Source organism: Hyperoodon ampullatus (genome assembly GCF_949752795.1).
Source record: "Hyperoodon ampullatus genome assembly, chromosome: 1".
NCBI lineage: Eukaryota > Metazoa > Chordata > Mammalia > Artiodactyla > Ziphiidae > Hyperoodon > Hyperoodon ampullatus.
In genome coordinates this window covers 87,260,736-87,279,876 of record NC_136914.1, presented here as the reverse complement: position 1 = coordinate 87,279,876, position 19,141 = coordinate 87,260,736, and the positions used below count along the sequence as shown (strand labels likewise).

The 19,141-nt window shown below is 38.8% G+C and overlaps 1 protein-coding gene across 1 annotated transcript in view; it reads left to right on the top strand.

Annotated features, from left to right (window-relative positions):
* Window positions 1-481: 481 nt before the first annotated feature.
* Window positions 482-19,141, top strand: part of KCTD8 (potassium channel tetramerization domain containing 8) — a gene marked incomplete at both ends in the record, with an annotated part of 265,412 nt that continues 246,752 nt past the window's right edge. Inside the window, one exon of the mRNA XM_079703375.1 lies at window positions 482-1,430. Within this exon, the coding sequence (XP_079559501.1) occupies window positions 482-1,430 (949 nt within the window). The remainder of the gene's footprint in view (window positions 1,431-19,141) is intronic.

The window sequence follows — 19,141 nt, the reverse complement described above, 5'->3', positions numbered from 1 at the left end:
GTCCCAGTCCCGGGCTTGACGTCAGCGCCGCCTCCCCGGCTGCGAGGAGTAGTTTGCGCCACCGTCCGCGCTCGGGGCTCGCGGCGCGCTCGCAAGCTGCTGGGGCGGCGAGTTTTCTTTGCTCCGGCCCCTCCTCCCGCCCTCCCCGCAGAGAGCCGAGTGGCAGCTTAAGAGCCTCTCGCAAGTCTCTCACACTTCCCCGCCGTCGCCCCCAAAGGAGCAGCCGCTCCTCCTCGCGCCGCCGCCGCCGCCGCCGCGGCGCCCGCAGAGCTCCTCTCCTGCACATCGCTCCCCCGATGGAGCCCGGGCGCCGCCGCCGCCGCCGCTGCCCCGAGCCCTGAACCGGGCCTCCTCGGCCGGAGAAACGTGCCGCCCGGCCCGAGGGCGCATCAGGGGCACGCCGCCGGGGGTGCAGGGCGCGGGTTTCGGGAAGGAGAAAGTGCTGCTCTCCAGGGTCACTTGGCCAGCGGCGGGGGGCACCATGGCTTTGAAGGACACGGGCAGCGGCGGCGGCACCATCCTGCCAATTAGCGAGATGGTCTCCTCGTCCAGCTCGCCCGGCGCGTCGGCAGCCGCCGCCTCGGGGCCCTGCGTGCCCTCGCCCTTCCCCGAGGTGGTGGAGCTGAACGTAGGGGGCCAGGTCTATGTGACCAAGCACTCGACGCTGCTCAGCGTCCCGGATAGCACTCTGGCCAGTATGTTCTCGCCCTCTAGCCCCCGGGGCGGCGCCCGACGCCGGGGCGAGCTGCCCAGGGACAGCCGGGCGCGCTTCTTCATCGACCGGGACGGCTTCCTCTTCAGGTACGTGCTGGATTATCTGCGGGACAAGCAGCTCGCGCTGCCGGAGCACTTCCCCGAGAAGGAGCGGCTCCTGCGCGAGGCCGAGTACTTCCAGCTCACCGACCTGGTCAAGCTGCTGTCGCCCAAGGTCACCAAGCAGAACTCGCTCAACGACGAGGGCTGCCAGAGCGACCTGGAGGACAACGTCTCTCAGGGCAGCAGCGAGGCGCTGCTGCGCGGGGCAGCGGCCGCAGCGCCCTCGGGTCCCGGAGCGCACGGGGGTGGCGGCGCACCGGACAAGCGCTCCGGCTTCCTCACGCTCGGCTACCGAGGCTCCTACACCACGGTGCGTGACAACCAGGCGGACGCCAAGTTCCGGCGCGTGGCGCGCATCATGGTGTGCGGACGCATCGCGCTGGCCAAGGAGGTGTTCGGAGACACGCTCAACGAGAGCCGCGACCCTGACCGGCCGCCCGAGAAGTACACGTCCCGCTTCTACCTCAAGTTCACCTACTTGGAGCAGGCGTTCGATCGCCTGTCTGAGGCCGGCTTCCACATGGTGGCGTGTAACTCCTCGGGCACCGCCGCCTTCGTCAACCAGTACCGCGAAGACAGGATCTGGAGCAGCTACACGGAGTACATCTTCTTCCGTAAGTTCGCGGTCTCCGAATTTCCCAGTTCTCCCCGCCCCCTCGCCGACCCGCGGCGGGTTACAGCGCGTCTGGTGTCATTGTGTGCCTCCCCTATCGCGGCAGACACGATTTATGGTTTCGTGCCTTGCGATCTCCCTTTTGGCTCCTCTCTTCAGCAACTCAGGAGCACGAAATTCCCAAGCAGTCCTCTTTCTTAACTTTATTGATCTTGCCCTCTCGCCCCGCCCAGCTCTTGGAGCCTCTGGACTCCCTTCTACTACCGAGGGCCGGGAAAAGACAGGGGCACAAGGCTGGGCGCGTAGGTCCCCTTCCTTCCTTCTGTCTCCTTGGGACTCCCGGGGGTCAACTTATGTGGGTACCAGTGGTGTCCCTCCAGAGGGCGGGTTGGCATCAAGGTACGGCGGCGCACGCCGGGCTTACTTCCAGTTGGTGCGGGTCGGCGCTGGAGCATTCAATTATGGGTGGCGATTGTGCCTCCAAAGCCCCTCAAGGGCCCGGGGGGAAAGAGATTTCCATTGACCCATAGAAACCTCAGATTTCTCTCGCGCCAGTTGTCTTCTGTAACTGTTAGGAGTTTTGGACAGAGAAGGGTGGAGGGAACGGGCTTTGGTGGTCTGAGTGCTGTCAGAGCTGGATATGAGGAAGGGAAGTGGTGTGTATGCGCCTGTGTGTGCGCGCGCGCGTGCGTGTGTGATTGTGTTTCCTTTCTGGGCACCTCCAGTGCGAATGAGGGATTGAATCCACTTTCCCAGGGGGAATAAATGCAGTGATTTTCTGAACTGAGAGAACGAGGGAGTGGATTGGAAAGCATCTGGCGCAATGCTTTTTGTAGTGCACTTCGGCGGGGGCGGTGTGGGGGGGGGGTTCTGTGGGTCAAGTTCAAGAACTCCACCGACTAGCACTGGGGCTTGGGGGATGGGGAACCGGGGCGGGGACAATTCTCAGTGACGTTTATAAAGTGAGGAGGGCCACAACTAGAGAGCTATGTGGACAAATGGAAAGCCATCTGGGATGGGAGCAGGAACATCATTTGGCAAGTGTTTTTTCTTTCTCAAGACACAAGAAGATTGAAAACTTGCCTGTAGTGTTAGGGAGAGTAGCATTGACAGCCTAGGTATAAGCCCAGCTTTAATTGTATTTATTTATTAAGTAATTCACTAACTGTTTGGGATCCAGGCAATTTTTTGCACTTTATTTTGACTGGGGAAGTGGAAAGGTACCTCTCTTTGTACAGGCGTGAAATTGATTGGAAGTTGCTCATTGTTTGTGTATTCTAGTAACCTTGGAGGTAAGGGTGAGAAAACACAGCACACTTAGTGTTAGATTGTCTTTTTTAATAGTGCTGGTTTTCCTAAGAAAACCATTTCAACAGAGAAGCAAAGAAAGTGTCCATTGAAGTGGTAGATAAAAATCTAATTTTCTTAGAGAAAGACAAATATTATATCACTTATATGTGGAATCTAAAAAATAATACAAATGAATCTATATACAAAACAGAAACAGACTCACAGACATAGAAAAAAAAGGTTATGGTTACCAAAGGGGAAAGCGGGGAGGAATAAATTAGGGGTTTGGGATTAACAGATACAAACTACTATACATAAAATAGATAAGCAACAAGGATTTACTATACAGCACAGGCAACTATATTCAATATCTTGTAATAACCTGTAATGGAAAATAATCTGAAAAAAAAAATATATATATATAACTGAATCACTTTTCTGTGCACCTGAGACTAACACAATAGTATAAATCAATTATATTTCAATAAAAAATCTAATAGGATTTTTTATTTTTAATTATATGAAAGTATTATTTGTTACACAGTAAAAAGATCAATAGTCAGAAAAGTCACCCAAAGGAAGGGACCTTTATTGGCACTTCAGACCTTAAACATTTATGTCATTTCAACATAGATATATTGCCAAGCATTTCAGAAGATGAGAGGAAATGAACTTTTGACTTTTTTTAGTGATTTTTAGTGGTTAGTGATTTTTGTTAGAGAAGGTGTAAGTATAAGTGTTCTGCAGTTAAGGTTCTTGAATTTTGGAATCTTTCACAGTTTTGGTCTTTCTTTTTCCCCTAGAAACTTGCGGACTTGAAAATGTCCGTTACTTTGATTATGAAGAAATAATACAGGTTGTCTTTAAATTATGAAAAATGCTCATAAAATAGTGTATTGAAGTTGGAAACTCAGCCAGTTTAAGTCATAAGATGATTTGAGAGATGCTTAGAATTCAGGATATTTCACTTCTGGAGCTAGAAGAAGTGAAAGAAAATAAAATATTTATATTATGAATAATGACTTGCAGAGTATTCACATAACAAATGAGTTCTGAGATTCATTGATAAAAGTCCCAGAAATCTAAGGAAGCAATTCAAAGCCTTTTTCTTTGCTTATCCTGTGGAGGAAAATACACAATTCCAGATTAAATATGGTTCTTTTGAAATGGTATTCCAGTTGACCAACCAAATGTGGTTGCCATTTTTTATTTGTGATATAAAATGTATCTTGAACACTGTTATATGTACATTTATTTTGTGTTTTGTATAGCTTGCAGCACATTTTCACAAATTATTTTGCATGGGATTCCATTTAACATTGATGAATGAAAATTCACTGTATTTCCATCCTATTTTGTGAAGGTAATAATATTAACTATTCAGTGTAGTTATCTTGTTTAGCAATCTCTATTTTTAAAAGACTACCAGTGTTATTCATAAAAACAAAATCATTAGATGAACTTGTTTGTCCACCATTTCAGATGCAGAGAGGACCTTATTATCTTTTATTTCTCCTTTGACACAGTTCTTTCAAAACATTTTTTTAATGTATAACATGTATCAATCATTTTAACACCTTTTAAAGGTGAACTTAGTAGATTGAAGCTGCTCTGAAAAGTGTAGAATTGGTTTATACACTTGAAAATCAATTTCAACTCTTCAATCCCCCCGCCCCTGCACCATCTTCACCCCAGAGTTTCTGTAGAGATAGGAGGAGAGTGGCAAATGGTTCAGTAATCCCAGACACTGCTATTTGCCAAATGAGTGATCTTGACTAAATTATTTGTTTCTTCACCTGTGCAATGGAGATTGTTATAGTACAAATTTTATAGAATTTGAGAATACATGTAAAGTGCTTAGACCAGTGCTTGACCTATAATAAAAGCTTAAAAAATGTTAGCTCTTACAATTATAGTAAAGACTTTTTCTTGTCAGTATTAAATTTAAATTTTGTTTTTAGTAAGTATAGTTGATTTACTTATAAATTTAATTAGAAAATTATTTTGCAATTAAATGATAGCATAATAAACTTTCAGAAGTTTGAAACTACCAATTTAATAACCCGATTCTTCCCTGGAACTTGGATTTTTTCAGACCAAGTTCGAGTCACCTAGGTTTGCCAATCACACTCCAGTTAGTTCTTTTGGATCAACTCCAACAGAACCCTTTTCTGATTCAGGGCCAAGAAGTGTTTTAATACTCTCCATTAGGAGTTGAAACTTTGGCAATATTTTCTCACAGACATTGAGCTAGATTCATATCTCCTTAAGTACTTGTAGCCACATCACTGGGTTCTAATATTCAAGGTTATATGCAGGCTATTAAAGATTTAATATCAGCTTCATTTGGCTACATGGACACTTTGATCTATTATCAGTAATAACTCATAGTTTTATCAAGATTTTAGACTCTGCAACATATACTAGTACTATTAAATTCCATATTACTCTACTAGTACTGAAGAAGGATTGTCCTTTCTTGAAGGAAAACAGTAATTTATTGTGCTTTCTGTTTTTTGGGGGGGTGTCTGTTAAGTGTAATTGTGGCTCTTTTTAGCAATATCTCAGAGACGAAAAAAGGCATTTTGTGTTGGCATTGTATTACATAGACAATAGCTATCTGCTTGGAATGTGATATGTAGACTACCCATAATTAAAATGAGCATTATATATATATATATATATCTCCTTTATTTCTCATAAACAGTGTGTTTACAGAAAGGTAGTACTGATTCACTGCTATCCTCTTATAGTGCTTTGAGTTTTGCATTCTGTGTTGGTTGAATATGTGGTGTGAGAGTATACATTTCTCTAGGTGCATTTGATATTCCTTAAATTTGGTACAGCCTTTTTTGTTGTGATGTATGAGAGTGCCAGATATAGGACCTAATGCTATTACTGAACTGGACTGTGAATTCTAATCTGTCTTAATGGATTTTTATATACACTCTTTCAAATATATTCTGATTTATTTCACTGTGTTGGGTTGAAGAAAGCTAGCTGAGTTGAAAATATTCAAACAGCTATTCAAACCTACGTTAGCACTCCTGTTGCATTAAAAGCTTTCTAAGAAACGTCTTTAAAAAGTCATTCTGTTTAGATGCATACCTTTAAAATTATGTATTATTTTCTAGTCCAAAAATACTTCTACTTTTATTAACAAACACTGTTTTATGGAAAATAACTTTGTTCCTTCTTATTTTTTTTTTTAAAGTTGGTTCTTTTCTTCTTGGAGACTCACTAGTCATTTTTATAATTATCATGGAAAAATTTCTTCTACAACCACGTGGATGAACGACTTTTGAATCGACGGGGAACAGATAACTTTGTAAAACACCAAGATTCTTATTTCATGCAAATACAATATTTGCAGTTATAAAGCAGACAGAAAATGACAAAAACCTTGGAGTGCAAAATGTTTGGAAGCCATGCCATGGCATTGGTTACTGTTTAAGGGCATTAAACTTTTATGTCTGGCATAGTGCTGTCTCTAAATTTGATCTTTCAAAATAGTGTTATGGCTTTAGTTTTCTCTGCCACCCTTTCTACAGCTTTGTGTGGGTCAATCCTTAAGAATATAATAAAGCAAAAAGACAATGGCACTACAAGCCTTATTTGGCAACTTCTTTCTCTTTTGTAGCTTAGAGTAGAAGAACTCACAATGAGTGTGTTTGTGTGCCTTAGTTAAAAAGAAAAAAAATCTCTTTGGAAAAAGAGAAATAATATGTATGAAATTAGCAACAATTATTATTTATTCTATTGTTATAAGTTATTGGGTCAATTAGTTTAAAATGTGAAAATGATTGTCAACTTATTCAAATGCAGCCCGTTTTTGATAATGGAAGTAATATGTGCAGTTTTAGGAATTTTATAAAAGAGAAGTAAAATTTTAAAAAATTGCCACCAGTAACTGCTAATAAAATCTTGACTCATTTCCTTCCAGTCTTTGTTCTAAGCCTGTGAAGATGACAGACAAACTTTTTGAAAGTTACGGTGATACTATGTAGATGGTTTATATTCCATCTTTACTTTATTTTGCTTTATACATTTAATGCAGTTATACATTTAGTGACATTTCCCACAAGACATTGAATTTTTTAATTGACATCTTAGATAAAAGTATAATACATGTCCTTTGCCACAGACAGTATTATAAATAAGTATTGGTGTTGAATATTTTCCCTGTAAGCTTAGAAAAGAGTTGATTTTTTCAAAGTACAGTATGTGTAATAAAAAGAACATTTACTATGTACCTAGTTTTGTGATAAATGTTTTATAGCCATTACTTTTACTTTTTTTATTATTATTATTTTTTTTTGTGGTACACGGGCCTCTCACCTCTGTGGCCTCTCCCATTGCGGAGTACAGGCTCCAGACGCACAGGCTCAGCAGCCATGGCTCACGGGCCCAGCCGCTCCGCGGCATGTGGGATCTTCCTGGACCGGGGCACGAACCCGCGTCCCCTGCATCGGCAGGTGGACTCTCAACTACTGCTCCACCAGGGAAGCCCTACTTTTACTTTTTTAACATTCCATTAGCTTGGAATTAGTTCCCTAATACTTTAGTTAGGAAACTATGATTTGGCGAGCTTAAGTTAACATCCTTAGGTCATAGGGCTGGTATGCGGCTGAGCTGGAACTAGAATAGTTCTGCCTTACTGTGAAGCCCTTACTCTTGAATATTTAAAAGTAAGGCCTGTTTCATGCAATCAATTTTGCAAATATATTTCAATGTCTACTGAGTACCTAGAACTTAGCTCTCTAAGCAAAAATGGGTAGTGTGAGCTGTATATGAATGGACCTAATTTTTCTTAATCTATTTTAAATTTCCTTAAGAATACAGTAAATGCAGTTGACCCTTGAACAACTGGGAGGGTCTATCTATAAGCAGATTTTTTTTCAAATAATACGTATTGAGGTTGGTTGAATCTGAGGATGCAGAACCTCCAATACCAAGGACCAACTATAAAGTTATAAGCAGATTTTCTACTGAGCAGGGTTGGGCAACCCCTAGCTCCCACATTGTTCAAGAGTCAATTGTGTATGTTTTATGTCTTTACTTGATGAAAGGGTTAACTTTGAACGATTAAGGCTACCACATTCATGGATATTTTTTAAATTAAAGAAAATAAATCATTTGACTCAGTTTACCACTCTTTTGGGGGAACAAGTAGTATCTATAGGTTTGATAGACTGACCAAATTTAAACAGTGTTAAGGTAGTCTTCTGCAGAAAATTCATTTTACCTTGTGTGATATAACACGTTTTATGTATGTTCTTAGAAGGTGACAAAGTGAAGAAGGTATTTTGGTTGAAATCAATTTTGTTAATTATGTATAGTTTATTGGCCCTAAATATTGGTTAATGCCTTTAAATTATATGCTTGCTATAATTAGGTCCAAAAAAGTATCAAATATCTCCTGGGTATTGGGATTATTGGCTTTTGTTGTTTTTGAAGGTTTAAAGTATTGTGGAAGTATATCTATACATTTGAAGTAATTGGAAAGTAGTGTTTTAGGTAACCCTTCAATCTATGTTTCATTACAGTTATCGTTTTTAAAGCCTCCTTTGAATTAACTTCAGGGTATTGTCAGCACTTAGCAGCCACAATCCTGCAAGACAAGCTGGCAGCTTCTCTAATGGAGATGATTCTAAAAGGTTTTGCGAGGACTTACCTAAAGATGAGAATAACTTTATTCACAGGTTTTCAAAGTCACTCCCATAGGTAAGTTAGTTAAGTTAACTAACTTAAGTTAGTTAAGTTCTAAGGGTAATGGTGAACCTCCAGCTGCTGACTTGAATCTAAGGTGTCCTGTGCCTAGCATCTGTATACTTCTCATCATTCATTTCTGCGAGGGAGCATGTCATGATAATTATCCTGTAAGGTTAGTTGTATTTTGCACTTTCAAAAGCAAAATATATGAGTATTTTATACTGAGTTTATACTGTTTACAAGTTTATTTCTTAACTCATTGGTTTTTTAGTGCACCACCGGTACCATAGTCATGTCGTAACTGAGTGACCTCTTGCTGTAGAATCCTTCTGCATTTAGCTTCCACACTTCCCTGTCTCTTCCTAGTACATTACGTATAAGGCCTTCATTGCACTTCCTAAGCATGTAACTATCTCTCTCTTTTTTCTTGTTGTATCCTATTTTTTCCTAGCTTTATTGAGATATAATTGACATATAACATTTTGTAAGTTAACATGTTGATTTGATACACATGTATATTGCAATTTGATTACCACTATAGTGTTAGCTAAAACTTCCATCTCCTCACATAATTACTAGTTCTTTTTTTGTGGTGGGAACATTTAAGATCTACTCTCTTAGCAACTTTCAAGTATATAGCACAGTATTTTTGGCTATAATCACAATGCGGTGAGTTAGATCCCCAGAACTGATTCATCTGATAACTGGAAGTTTGTACCCTTTGACCAACATCTCCTCATTTCCTCCACCCCCTTCAGCCTGCTGGTAACTACCATTTTACTCTGTTTCTATGAGTTCGGCTTTTTTTAAGATTCCACTTATAAGCGATATCATACAGCATTTGTCTTTCTCTGTCTGACTTTTTTTTTCACCAGCATACTGCCCCATGGTCCATCCATCTTCTTCCTTCTTTATTATGGCTGACTATTAGTCCATTGTATATATACACCACATCTTTAGTCATTCATTTGCTGACAGACACTTGGGTTGTTTCCATATCTTGGCTATTGTGGATAATGCTGCAATAAACATGGGAGTACAGATATCTTTTAGACATCCTGTTTTTATTTCCTTTGGATATACATCCAGAAGTGGGATTGCTGGATCATATAATTGTCTCTTTTCATATTGACCTTCCACAATGGCCTACTTTCTCCTTGAGAGTTGGCACCAAGTCTCACTTTTGTCTTTTCATCCCCCAGTGCAGTGGCTACTGTCACATTAAGAACTCAGTAAAGGGCTTCCCTGGTGGCGCAGTGGTTGAGAATCCGCCTGCCGATGCAGGGGACACGGGTTCGTGCCCCAGTCTGGGAAGTTCCCACATGCCGCAGAGCGGTTGGACCCATGAGCCATGGCCGCTGAGCCTGCATGTCCGGAGCCCGTGCTCTGCAACGGGAGAGGCCACAACAGTGAGAAACCCGCGTACCAAAAAAAAAAAAAAAAAAAAAAAAAAAAACTCAGTAAATATTTCTTTTTTGAATGAAAGTATAAATTAACAAATGAACCAGCGATGTTGCAGGTTCTACCAACGTAGTTATTGAGTTGAGATTTAGTTTCACTTCAATTTAAATTGCACCTATTGAGCAATTACCAGGCTATAGCTTGGGACAAGACATGCCAATGTGAATGACAGAGACCTTGCATTTAAGGTGATCACAGTAAGCTTTATGTAATATTGAATTATGTTATAGAGGGGTTATTTGGTGTATTAACAAGAGACAGAGTAATGGCATGAGAGGCTGTTACACAGGCACCTATAAAGAATGAAAATAACTGAAATGTTAACTAAAACACAGGACAGCTTCAAATAATGTTATAAATGAAGTTGTTAGGATGGTAAAAATACACACAGAGACACACACACAATTATATATTTATTTATACTTAAATGACTGGTAGAGTAGAAGGTACAAGGCATCAAAAATTAGCTGACCTTTTATTTTTTAATGTATGAAAGATGTCAAGCAAATGCTCTGAGCTGCAGCCTACCTGCAACCACTTGCCTTTCAGAACATCTTAGAATGTGTAGTGACTGCTGGCTCCAGACATGGTCAGGGTCTACTGTGGTATAACATAAGTTCAGGAAGTATCTGGCTGTACTGGTAGGTGTTTGCAAATGTGAGGATCCAGTGAACTATTTTGTTATCTCTACTCCTAGTTTTTAAAAGGTATCTTGGTTGTAAGAGGTATTGCTGTTTCATGATCCATATTACAATATCAATTTTACTTATTAACCTTGTGTCAAGGTAGTTCATAAAAACAAATCAACTTTGCTTGCAGTAATGGCACATAGCTTCATTCACCAGTTAAACTTAGTTCAATGCTTGTTCAGCAGTTGGAATATAAACGTGGAATATAATTTCTACCATATTTTAATCATTCTCTTATTAAATCCTACTTACATGGGGGGAAATGAGTTAAATACAACAAAAGGATAAAAATATATACGTAGTGTTGATTTCCAGCTCACCAGGATGGTGATTTCACCATTCAGTTATGCTAGTTCCATTTCTTGCACCAGTTATAATAATAAAACCCTTAAACATAGATGGAATCCACAGTATATTGCCATTTCCTTTCATCTTGTATAATTAGACATGTCTAATTTCTGATACAAGGAGACTAGGGAGAGGAATACTGTGCTTAGAAAGAGACAATACCAGAATCTCTTGGGCCCCACTCCCAACAAGCAAAAAGCTTGAATACTATGAATGATTTTCTACTTTTTAGTCAGATTCCTTGAAAAATTCTGGCTCTAGCTTTGAGAGCTTGGAAAAATAATGTAATCTCCCTCCTGAAGGAAAATTGAGGGAAACAATAATACTCATCTCATAGGTTTATTATGAGGGTTAAATGAAGTAATCCATATAAAACACTTAGAAGACTATCAGACAGGTAAAAATTAATTGCTCAATATATGTTAGTTAGTGTCACTTACTAACTTAATATCTTCAAAACATATATCTATCTATATATTCCCACTTCTCTACATTATCAATTCATAGTATCAAATTTCTTCTTTTTTTTTTTTTTGAGGAAATTGATAGCAATACCTATTCGGAATTGCTCTGAAAAGGTCCCATTATCATTAGTGAAATTAAAAAAAATGACCTCCTAAGTATAAAATTAATTATAACATGTTATTAGAATAAGTTTATTCTAGTTTGTTCTTCATTGTCTCGGAAAAAAATGCATTCTTCCAGGTCTAGCGCTGGTCACTGGTCAATTTTGACACAATTAACAGGAATACTGGTATTCAGCAGTTATTGTTTCAAATGATGGGGTGTATTGAGGCAGAGCACCTCTTAATCACATTCTATATTTGTATTTCTGTTGAAGGCTTTTAGCTTTGATTTTCAGCAGTTTTATGCAACAGAACACATTGTCACAGGGCCAGGGACTCAAACATTGCTTAGAGTTTGGGCATTTGGCCAAAAAATTTCAGGCTAGGTTTTGGATTAAATACTTATCTCCACAATTTTAGGAAAACTATGTTAGCTTTCAACTCAATCAGCTCCTATTGAAACTACTCTACACATTTTGAGTACGTTTTTTCGTTGCCAAAAGTCCAGATATTTGAAGAAAGCATAGAGATCTAAGGGAGATGTTGGCAGCCATTCAGCTATAATTCTCCAATATTTTGACCTCTTTTTTCTGGTTGGCAAAGGCTGCATCTCTTTGCAGGTAGAGGGTAAGGACTCATTCATATAATTCTAAAGTGACTTCTGTTTTTGTCGAAGAAAAGTTGCTACTATAAAGTTGCAACGTTATAGTGAGTGGCAGGAGGAAACAAGCATGGTGATTACAAATTATTGATGTAATCTATATGGTGATTTTTGGAATGAATCTTCTAATGTTGATCCTGACTTTTAGAAGAAAAAAGAAAGAGCTGGCAATAGAAGTCTTCAGACTATCATCTTAACCTTCATTAGTATGCATTTTGTTTTATTTTGTGCTAACTTTCCTTTTCTGTGCTTCATTTTTCATGTAGAAAATGGTAGAAGTTGATCTTTTTTTTTTTCATATTACCTCTGTGGAATTCCATTAGTAATATGTTCCAAGTAATCTGTGCTGAATAAAAATAGGATATTGTTCTTGTTTTAGTGTGTCAGATTGTCATTCTTTAAAGAGAATGTGTTGAGTATATTGATGTTAACAAAACATTTATTTAGGGTGAAACCTTTTCAGGTACTATCTTATTTAATGTATAGCTGATTCATTTTGTTATACAGCAGAAACTAACACAACAGTGTAAATCAATTATACTCCAATAAAGATGTTAAAAAAATTTTTTTTAAATAAAAGCAATAGGGGTGGGATTGGTAGATGCAAACTCTTACATTTAGAATGGATAAACAACAACATCCTAATGTATAGCACAGGGAACTATACTCAATATCCTGTGATAAACCAAAATAGAAAAGAATTTAATGATGTTTAAAGAAACATTCAGAAATATAAAGACTACCAAACTAAGAGAAATCCAGATTAGATTAATTTTAAGCTACTGAGTCACATGTCTTATTTAGTTTATTTATATTTATTCATGCATTCATAATCAGTATTATATACAAAGCAGCCTGTTAGGTGCTGAAGATGTGGTGGTAAACAATGGCGAACACATTTTCTGCCTTTCATGATCAGGACCATGACATACAGATGTGCAGTTTGCACACTGCTTAACTCTAGATTTCATTTACTGGGTCTAGGTGTATAGCAATACAATAGGTTGTGTATTGTAGATGTGCAATGCACCACTTGTGAGCCTTTGAGTAATGGTCCTACTCATGGCCAAAGACCAATGGACAAAGTTAGTTAGTTATATCTCTAACTTCTGACCACAGGAATCTAGGCATGAGTGTGTGTGTGTGTGTGTGTGTGTGTGTGTGTGTGCACATGAGTGTGTTTAGGGAGAGCATCGGTATGACTCCATGACCACTGCTGGCAATTAAAAAATTTTGCCCTCTGAATTGTGGTTGAATAATGACCAGTTTGTTTTAGAAAAATGTGACACTGTTATTAATCTTGACCTTTTGTTGAAATTGCCTATTTAGATATAAACTCAGTATTGAAAATGAAAAATTTTCTGGTTTCCACATCATACCTCACTTCCTTTTTGAGAAATTTTATTTCTTGAAGTCTATTCAGGAGTCTAGATTTTGCTATACTACTTAGATAGATGTTGCCTATTCTCCATGAAGAAATCCTAAAGTCAAGTTAAAATGAAGACTTCTGCTGGTTACCTTTTTTTTTTTTTTTGCGGTACGTGGGCCTCTCACTGTTGTGGCCTCTCCCGTTGCGGAGCACAGGCTCTGGACGTGCAGGCTTAGCGGCCATGGCTGCTGGTTACCTTTGATAGGTATTCTATAATTGAGATTAAATTTAAATTTGAAGTGGTTATGAGGTATTCCTTTTCATTTCCATTAAGCAGACATGTGATGGGTTGATTTAGCATGTTTCACAGACAGTGGTAAAAAGATATATATTTTCTCTGTAGCAAGAAATATGGAACTCGTTAACAATTCTTAATGTTGCTGGGAAATGGAACCAAGAATAAATATGCTAGGAGTCCAGCATTGAAATTTCTGTAGCTTTGTATAATCTTTACATCTCCTCTGCCGGACTGATGTGTTTCTAAGGCATGCAAGAACCATTAAAATATTTCACCTTTCACTTTCTGTGTTAGCATGTTTGGATTGTAAAGTAAACTTAGTTATTTCAAGCTGTCTGTTTTATAGCTGACACTATCAAGCCATATTTATCATTATTATAATTTGGTACTTAGCATTCATACTGTGAAGCTCAGTTTTACCCAGTATTTGGTAAAACTAAAAAAAGGGATAACAGATTTACTTCACAGTTTTAGTACAAACACCAGGGTCTAAAGACTAATGGCTATAATTTTTGTTAAACTGTACACAATATTTTATGAACTGAAATTGTGCCCCCCCAAAGATATTTTGATGCCCTAACTCCCAGTACTTCAGAATGTGACCTTATATGGAAACAGGGTCTTTACAGAGGTAATTAATTTAGAATGAGGTCATGAGAGTGGGCCTAATCCAATATGACTGGTGTCCTTATAAAGAGGAGAAATTTTGGACATAGAAATGTAGATGCACATGCACACCACGTGAGCATGAAGATGGAGATCAAACTGATGCATCTACAAGAAAAGGAATGCTAAAGATTATCAGCAAACCAACAGAAGTGAGGAGAGAAGAATGGAAGAGATTTTTTCTCATATCCCTCAGGGAGAACCAAACCTTCCAACACCTTGACCTTGGACGTCTAGCTGTGAGAACTGTGAGGTAATATATTTTTGTTGTTTAAGCCACCCAGTTTCTGGTACTTTGTTATGGCAGCTCTAGCAAAGTACAAAAGTCATTTCAAATTCTTTATCTTGTAACAAATCTGGGAAAAGCTTGAAAGGCAATGGTTTTAAAACTCCCTGAATTTTTCAGAGGTCTTAGTTGCAGATGACAGACTCCATTCTAGATAATTTAGACTGGAAAACACTTATTAAGTGTAATGTCGATAGCTCACGGATTACTTGGGAGGCCTGAGATTCCAGGAATGACTCCTAGACACCATAGAATAGGGCTCCTAAGGGTGGTGTACAGTACACTGTATGAGGTCCAAATGTGATTCCTTGTGGAATGGTCACCTATGAGTTAATATATTAATATGTAAGTTATTTGCCCTCAGTGCATTCAATAAACAGTGTCAAATAGGAGTAGGATGATTTCAGTGAAAGATTTTGTTCCAAAAATGGGAAAATAGGAAACATACAGCACCATAGGTCTATAGCAAATCCCACCTTGCAGACAGCAGAGACTCCCTTTACTGGCAACAGAAAAAATTCCTTGTTAAACCTACCTGGCAGCACTTGGTTCTATCATTGAGTAAAATTCCCATCCTTGCAGGTTGCTTTAGGGTTAAATAGCCTAGGCTATGGATGGCTAGTCTTGCAGTTTCTTTGGCAAAATAATTTCTTCAAAATTGTACTGCACTTCTGGTCAGTTTCATGAGTGAATTAAGAGCAATAAAAATCTTGTGTAGTGTCATTTTTAGGCCTGAAGACTCTTTATTTTGTGGCCTCTGTGAATCACTTGCTTCCCCCTCTCTTAAATTGATGGTCTACATGGATGGTGCCAGCTTTGTCAGTGGGGCAAGCACCCTTGTGTGAAAGAGTACCTCCTGCTAAGGCTGCAATTTCGTAGTTAGATTTTGTTGTTGATGTTGCCTTTTAAACACAACTTTTTATATTATGAAAATTTTCAACATAATGAAAAAAAGAATTGTAAAAAAAAAAATCCTCCCCTGTATTCATCTCCTAGATTCAACAATAATCAAAATATCACTTCATCTCTGAATTTTTTGTTAAAGCATCTTAAAGCCAACCCAAAATATTATTTCACCCCTACATATTTTAGTATCTAAAACAAAAATGGCTATTTTCTTATATAACCACCCTCCATTATCAACTCTAACATGGCAAATAATATTTTGTATAATATCTGATCCATAATCCATAATCCTATTTCCAAGATTGTCTCAAAAAAATTTATAGTTGTTTCTTTTTTAACTCGATTGTTTATTTTATTTTTATGTGCCTTCTCTCTTAATGTAGGATAGTTCCTCCTCTGTCTATTTCTCATTCTAATTTTCTATCCTTGTCTATAACTCTTTACACGTAGTGGCATCAATTTGTTTGCAGAAATAGGGTCTGTTGTTCTGATTGTGCCTGCTTTCTTTCTTTTGATGTTATTAAATTGTTCCTTTGTTCTTATATTTTCTGTAAGTGAACATTAAGTCAAACTTGATTAGCTTCTGCTGTGCTTTTTTTGGAGGGTAAGACTATTTTTTTTCTTTATTTTTTATTTTTTTTGCTTTATAAGAAATTTAATCAGTTATACATATACATATGTTCCCATATCCCCTCCCTTTTGCGTCTCCCTCCCACCCTCCCTATCCCACCCCTCCAGGCGGTCACAAAGCACCCAGCTGATCTCCCTGTGCTATGCGGCTGCTTCCCGCTAGCTATCTACCTTACGTTTGGTAGTGTATATATGTCCATGCCACTCTTCCACTTTGTCATAGCTTACCCTTCCCCCTCCCCATAACCTCAAGTCCATTCTCTAGTAGGTCTGTGTCTTTATTCCTGTCTTACCCCTATGTTCTTCATGACATTTTTTTTTCTTAAATTCCATATATATGTGTCAGCATACAGTATTTGTCTTTCTCTTTCTGACTTACCTCACTCTGTATGACAGACTCTAGGTCCATCCACCTCATTACAAATAGCTCAATTTCATTTCTTTTTATGGCTGAGTAATATTCCATTGTATATATGTGCCACATCTTCTTTACCCATTCATCCGATGATGGACACTTAGGTTGTTTCCATCTCTGGGCTATTGTAAATAGGGCTGCTATGAACATTTTGGTACATGTCTCTTTTTGAATTATGGTTTTCTCAGGGTATATGCCTAGTAGTGGAATTGCTGGGTCATATGGTAGTTCTATTTGTAGTTTCTTAAGGAACCTCCATACTGTTCTCCATAGTGGCTGTACCAATTCACATTCCCACCAGCAGTGCAAGAGTGTTCCCTTTTTTCCACACCCTCTCCAGCATTTATTGTTTCTAGATTTTTTGATGATGGCCATTCTGACTGGTGTGAGATGATATCTCATTGTAGTTTTGATTTGCATTTCTCTAATGAGTAAAGATGTCGAGCATCCTTTCATGTGTTTGTTGGTAGTCTGTATATCTTCTGTGCAGAAATGTCTGTTTAGGTCTTCTGCCCATTTTTGGATTGGGTTGTTTGTTTTTTTGTTATTGAGCTGCATGAGATGCTTATAAATTTTGGAGATTAATCCTTTGTCAGTTGCTTCATTTGCAAATATTTTCTCCCATTATGAGGGTTGTGTTTTGGTCTTGTTTATGGTTTCCTTTGCTGTGCAAAAGATTTTAAGTTTCATTAGGTCCCATGTGTTTATTTTTGTCTTTATTTCCATTTCTCTAGGAGGTGGGTCAAAAAGGATCTTGCTGTGATTTATGTCATAGAGTGTTCTGCCTATGTTTTCCTCTAAGAGTTTGATAGTGTCAGGCCTTACATTTAGGTCTTTAATCCATTTTGAGCTTATTTTTGTGTATGGTGTTAGGGAGTGATCTAATCGCATACTTTTACATGTCCCTATCCAGTTTTCCCAGCACCACTTATTGAAGAGACTGTCCTTTCTCCACTGTACATTCCTGCCTCCTTTATCAAAGATAAGGTGACCATATGTCCGTGGGTTTATCTCTGGGCTTTCTATCCTGTTCCATTGGTCTATCTTTCTGTTTTTGTGCCAGTACCATACTGTCTTGATTACTGTAGCTTTGTAGTATAGTCTGAAGTCAGGGAGCCTGATTCCTCCAGCTCCATTTTTGTTCTCAAGATTGCTTTGGCTATTCGGGGTCTTTTGTGTTTCCATACAAATTGTGAATTTTTTTGTTCTAGTTCTGTGAAAAATGCCAGTGGTAGTTTGATAGGGATTGCATTGAATCTGTAGATTGCTTTGGGTAGTAGAGTCATTTTCACAATGTTGATTCTTCCAGTCCAAGAACATGGTACATCTCTCCATCTATTTTTATCATCTTTAATTTCTTTCATCAGTGTCTTATAATTTTCTGCATACAGGTCTTTTGTCTCCTTAGATAGGTTTATTCCGAGATATTTTATTCTTTTTGTTGCAATGGTAAATGGGAGTGTTTCCTTGATTTCACTTTCAGATTTTTCATCATTAGTATATAGGAATGCCAGAGATTACTGTGCATTAATTTTGTATCCTGCAACTTTACCAAACTCATTGATTAGCTCTAGTAGTTTTCTGGTAGCATTTTTAGGATTCTCTATGTATAGTATCATGTCATCTGCAAACAGTGACAGCTTTACTTCTTCTTTTCCAATTTGGATTCCTTTTATTTCCTTTTCTTCTCTGATTGCTGTGGCTAAAACTTCCAAAACTATGTTGAATAAGAGTGGTGAGAGTGGGCAACCTTGTCTTGTTCCTGGTCTTAGTGGAAATGGTTTCAGTTTTTCCCATTAAGGACGATGCTGGCTGTGGGTTTGTCATATATGGCCTTTATTATGTTGAGCAAAGTTCCCTCTATGCCTACTTTCTGCAAGGTTTTTATCATAAATGGGTGTTGAATTTTGTCGAAAGCTTTCTCTGCATCTATAGAGATGATCATATGGTTTTTATCCTTCAATTTGTTAATATGGTGTATCACGTTGATTGATTTGCATATATTGAAGAATCCTTGCATTCCTGGAATAAACCCCACTTGATCATGGTGTATGATCCTTTTAATGTGCTGTTGCATTCTGTTGGCTAGTATTTTGTTGAGGATTTTTGCATCTATGTTCATCAGTGATATTGGCCTGTAGTTTTCTTTCTTTGTGACATCCTTGCCTGGTTTTGGTATCAATGTGATGGTGGCCTCGTAGAATGAGTTTGGGAGTGTTCCTTCCTCTGATATTGTTTGGAAGAGTTTGAGGAGGATGGGTGTTAGCTCTTCTCTAAATGTTTGATAGAATTCGCCTGTGAAGCCATCTGGTCCTGGGCTTTTGTTTGATGGAAGATTTTTAATCACAGTTTCAATTTTAGTGCTTGTGATTGGTCTATTCATTTTTTCTATTTCTTCCTGATTCAGTCTTGGCA